This window comes from Laetiporus sulphureus, assembly GCF_001632365.1.
Source record: "Laetiporus sulphureus 93-53 unplaced genomic scaffold LAESUscaffold_7, whole genome shotgun sequence".
Classification (NCBI taxonomy): Eukaryota; Fungi; Basidiomycota; class Agaricomycetes; order Polyporales; family Laetiporaceae; genus Laetiporus; species Laetiporus sulphureus.
The window spans coordinates 961,300-966,165 of NW_024468516.1; the positions used below are offsets into that span (position 1 = coordinate 961,300).

The 4,866-nt window shown below is 48.4% G+C and overlaps 1 protein-coding gene across 1 annotated transcript; it reads left to right on the forward strand.

The window, feature by feature from the left end:
- Positions 1 to 3,243: 3,243 nt before the first annotated feature.
- LAESUDRAFT_756712 (uncharacterized protein) lies at positions 3,244 to 4,714 on the forward strand (the record flags this gene model as incomplete). Its single annotated transcript, XM_040912200.1, has 4 exons — positions 3,244 to 3,588; positions 3,736 to 3,970; positions 4,028 to 4,305; positions 4,349 to 4,714. 4 exons carry the CDS (start codon positions 3,244 to 3,246, stop codon positions 4,712 to 4,714), a joined length of 1,224 nt encoding a protein of 407 aa, XP_040767536.1.
- Between the last annotated feature and the right edge of the window lie 152 nt (positions 4,715 to 4,866).

The window sequence follows — 4,866 nt, forward strand, 5'->3', positions numbered from 1 at the left end:
GTGAGATATTGGTGAAGCACGTGATCTGTGGTGTGAGAAAAGTCACGTGCGGACTTTTGTGGCAAAAATCTGTGACACTTGACTGGTTGTGACGACATAATTCTGCCATCGACTGGGCTCATGGCCACCTTGCGCTTTCCTGCTGCAGTGCATCTCACTCGCTGCTGTTTGCTTTTGGCCAAGGCTATGGTCTTGTGCCACCCCCTGCACCTTTGACCTCCATCTCAGTGCTCTCTTCTACATCTGTTGGCCTAGGCCTCAGTCTATGTGGCAATACTCTCTGTCCTGCGATTCCAGATGCCATTCACCGCCCGGAATGCTTGTGACACCTAGGAGGCATCACATCCTCTGTGGCTGTTCCCTCCATCCCACTTCTCTCCTTTCACCGACCTGTCCTTGGCTCTGGTCACCGACAGCTTTTTTCAGCTATATTCTCTTCAGCTGAGAATGCTTAGCCACCTGCTGCTATAAACATTTCTCTCATCAACTCCTCACGTTTTGCCAAGTGCGCCAAGTGTAACACCACTGCAATTATCTGGTATACGCCTTCTGGCCCCCATGATACTATCGCCTCCATCGACACCTCTCCTCCTCCACCATCTTTGTTCCCAGCAGACCTTCGTTCACCAGAGCCACCTCCCACCTCTGAGGATATCTGCACCATGCTTCCTGCCAAGTATCACTCCTGGGCCTCTGTCTTCTCTTCGGTGGATGTCGACCAACTTCCTCCTCACTGACCATATGACATGGCTATCGATATTGAAGATAACAAAACTCCTCCATTCAGCCCAATCTACTCGCTTTCCCAGGATGAACGAACTGTGCTACTGGACTACATCGAAACCAACCTTAAGAAAGGCTTCATCCGGCGCTTTACTTCTCCTGCAGCTTCTTCAATCCTGTTTGTACGAAAAAAAAAACTGGGGAGCTGTGCCTCTGTGTCAATTATCGTGGACTTAACTCTATTACCAAGAAGAACTGCTATCCTCTTCTCCTTGTTAACAATCTTCTCGACCGCATTCAAGGCTGCAAGGTATTCACAGTTCTCGACCTCAAGAATGCCTTCAACCTCATCTGCATCCGGGAGGGCGATGAGTGGAAGACTGCATTCCATACTCACTTAGGCCTCTTCAAATATACAGTAATGCCGTTTGACCTTACCAATGCTCCTGCCACTTTCCAGGCATTTATTCAAGACATGCTCCGCGACCTTCTCGATATCACTTGTGTCATCTATCTCGATGACATCCTTATTTTCTCCCGCACACAAGACGATCATGATGTTCATGTTCAACAGATCCTCCAATGCCTGCAAGCTGCTGGACTCTATGCCAATGCTAAGAAATGCGAATCTGACAAGACATCTGTCAAATATCTTGGCTACATCGTCAGCGCTGATGGTGTTAAGATGAACCCGAAAAAACTCCAAACTGTGTCCGATTGGCTCATTCCCCGGATGCTCTGCGATGTTCAAGTGTTCCTCGGTTTCACCAACTTCTATTGACGGTTTATAAAAAATTATGCCGACAAAGCACTCGCTCTCAATGTGCTCACTAAGAAGGATCCAAACGGATTTTCGTTCACACCTGCTGCCCGCACGTCTTTCGAAACCCTCAAGGTGGCCTTCCTCTCTGCTCCAATCCTCTGACATTTTGATCCTTCTGTTACAGTTTTTACCTGACAAGTCATTATAGGAACGAATGCTACTAGAAGCATATCATTTTTCATCATTTCTCGTCGCACAAGAATCACGTGACCTAATGGGAGATAAGATAACAAGGCATCTAGTTACATGACCTCAGATCTCTTTCGGCATTGTCACATGACACTGAGCTCCTCGGCATTGCATCATATGTCGCAATTGCCATGACGCCATATTGCATGCTCAAGAGGAGCTCCGTCTCCACGGGTTATTATTAGGCAACCAATTACGATAATTGGGACAAGTCATATGATTGTAGCACCATCCAGTAGAATAGCATGTGACTCGCTTATGTAGTACTGTACAGTAGCTAGACAATCATGTATATAAGGACCAGCGAGATGAGGAGGAGACCTCAGTCTTATTCTCCTTCGTCCACCACTACCATCACAGAGGGGTCTTACCAGACACTCTCAGTGTGCTATACATCTTTTTGCATCCTCACCAGTGTGATAGCGCCCCTCACCTCACCAGTAAGTCTTACTCTGCGACTAGCGACTAGGCCTCGTCAGTGGGCACATCGTACCACCACAGCTCGTCGCTGTAGGCTCTTAGCCAGGAGGCCCTCAAGGGGACTCTATTTTGATTGTCTATCTTTGTCATCGGCATGCCATGACATTAGAATAAGACTGACCTTTTACGCCCCTACCAAGTGTCTAACACTGGTAGCCGTGCATTTTCACCCAGAGACACATCCGCCCAGGGCAGGGCTTTTTCCACACCACTTCCCTCATACCATTCCACTTTGCCTCTACCACCTAAGCCGCTCCCTTCCTTCAAAAGGAACAGTGCTGCATCGACCGGTAAAGCGCCTCAAGTGCACAATGGTATCGTTCTGCCCAACGGACGCTACCACCCTTACCATCCCCATCCCAACCACACTCGTCGTCTGACAGCGAGAAACCTACTCCGGGCCAAGCCCAATGAGCCCCCTCACTCAGAGCTACAGAAGCTGTGCACTAAGGTTAGCTCGTGGGCTGAAGCAGTTCCAAGAGACGCATCTGACCCATCTGTCCCCATTTACAAACCTCACTGGTGGTCTAACGATGACACCACGGCTGTCCTTGCCTTCACACTCTCTAAGAGTTATCACCCTCGTGGAATACATGAGAACCCCAAGGGCACACTCCCCGAGAACATTGCGCTGACTGTATATGCTACTATTCAGTGATACAAAGTCTTGCAGCAGCCTCATATCGCTGCCAAGTTCACGGAGAAACAGATCCAGTGTCGCCATCGCATTTTGTGACACTTAGGGGCATTAAATGAAAGGATTGGATGAGGCGATGACTGTACATTCATCGATAGACACATCGCAATCAAGCTTTGCATAGGATGAGGAACAATTTCGTTTAGGAACATCAACAAGGAGCAGGAGCATGTAGGACGAGACATTGTGAGGTTCGAGAAGAAGTCATGCTACTGGCCTTACTAGGACCAGTAATATTTTTTGTATAAATACATCATCACAAGGCCGAGACTAAGAATCGATTCCCATATTGTCCATCACTTCATTTCCACTATCTTCGACATCAATTCCAATGTCTCAATACAACCTTGACGGTGTTGCGTTCCTAGGAGAACACACTGCAAGTGAGCCGGCTGACCCCTGGAGGAGTCAAGCCCCCTCTACGTCATCCGAAGCAGGACCAGCTGCCCCTGCAAATGAGCCCCATACTAGCAGCACACCCAAGGCATCGAGAGTAGTCAGAAACCCGTCGCCCACCACTCTGCCAGAATTCACCACACCTCAGACCTGGGAATGGCAGGGGATCTCTTATGACATGATTGAGAAAGCCGCCGATGCTGCTGCACCTAACACCATCCCCAATGACGTTAAAGAATGGACGATGAATATGGTGCGAGCATTCATCATGAGGGATGTTGTAAGTTCCTATGAAGCGCTCCGTCAAAAAATGGATGAACATCATGAGTGCATGGTGGCCTCATTGGAAGAAGAGATCCTGGTTCGCATCCACATCAAAATAATGGTGGTAGAAACATGAGACCAGCTAAAAATCGCAAGAGCCCAGATCGGCACCCTCTCTGCCGACAATGAACAGCTCATCAAGTCGAACAACAGTCTGACAGCTGAAGCCCAAGCAATCCGCAAGGACTTCAAAGATTACAAGGACGAAGTAAAGGGCCAGATGGACGCCCTTTATGGCAACATGGTCGCCCTGAAGGAGGCACAGGAGAAGACCACGACCTACATCGTTGGCTTAGAGTTTCGACTCAACAATGCCATCATCAATGCACCTCCCCAAGGTATCCAACCACTGGCCAGCCTATCCAGTCAATTGCCTCGCTGAATCAAGCTCTCAGACCCTCCCAAATACCCAGGGAGAAAGTCATCGGAGAACTTCGAGACCTGGTTCATGAACCTTCTCATTTGGCTCAATTACAACCATTTCACCGATGACAAGGACAAAATTCGGCAAGCCAATGCACATCTGGAAGGAGGAGCTGCTCTATACATGAAAGAGTATGCAATCAAGCTCACCTCTGGACAAGACGTTGGTACATGGGCAGAATACACCAGGAAACTGGAGATGGCATACAAGACACTTGACCCTAAGCGCATGGCACAATCACTGTTAGATGTGCACTGCGCCATTCACCACAAGACAATGATTGCCTTTGCAGAGAATTTCAGGGCCTACGCCCCCCGAATCAGGATACTCTGACGAAGATTTGATCGTTAAAATCAGGGAACAATGGTCGACCCATATCCAAACAGTCATGTCGGTCACAGAGACACTAGATCCCTCGAAGATTCCAACCACTTGGATGGACTATCTTGAGTTCTGCCTGGAGATTGAAATCAAACATCTCCAGCAAATCTCAGGCAACAAGTCTACTGGACAGACCATGGCAACCAAGGCGACTGCCCCCAAGGACCCTAATGCAATGGATACAAGTGCACGAATTGCACATGAACTCTCCCCAGAACAGGACAGGTGGCTGGCAAACAAACTATGTTTGTTTTGCAGAAAGCATGCCTACGAATGAGGAAAGTGATGTCCCTCCCCCAAGCCAGAATACAAGGGCAAGCAGTTTCAAACACGATCCGCCCCGAATGTCACAGTATTAAGTGGCACCTTTCTTTTTGCACCATTAAAGTCCTCATTTGAGTGGTTATTCGGATGCCAACCTTCATATTG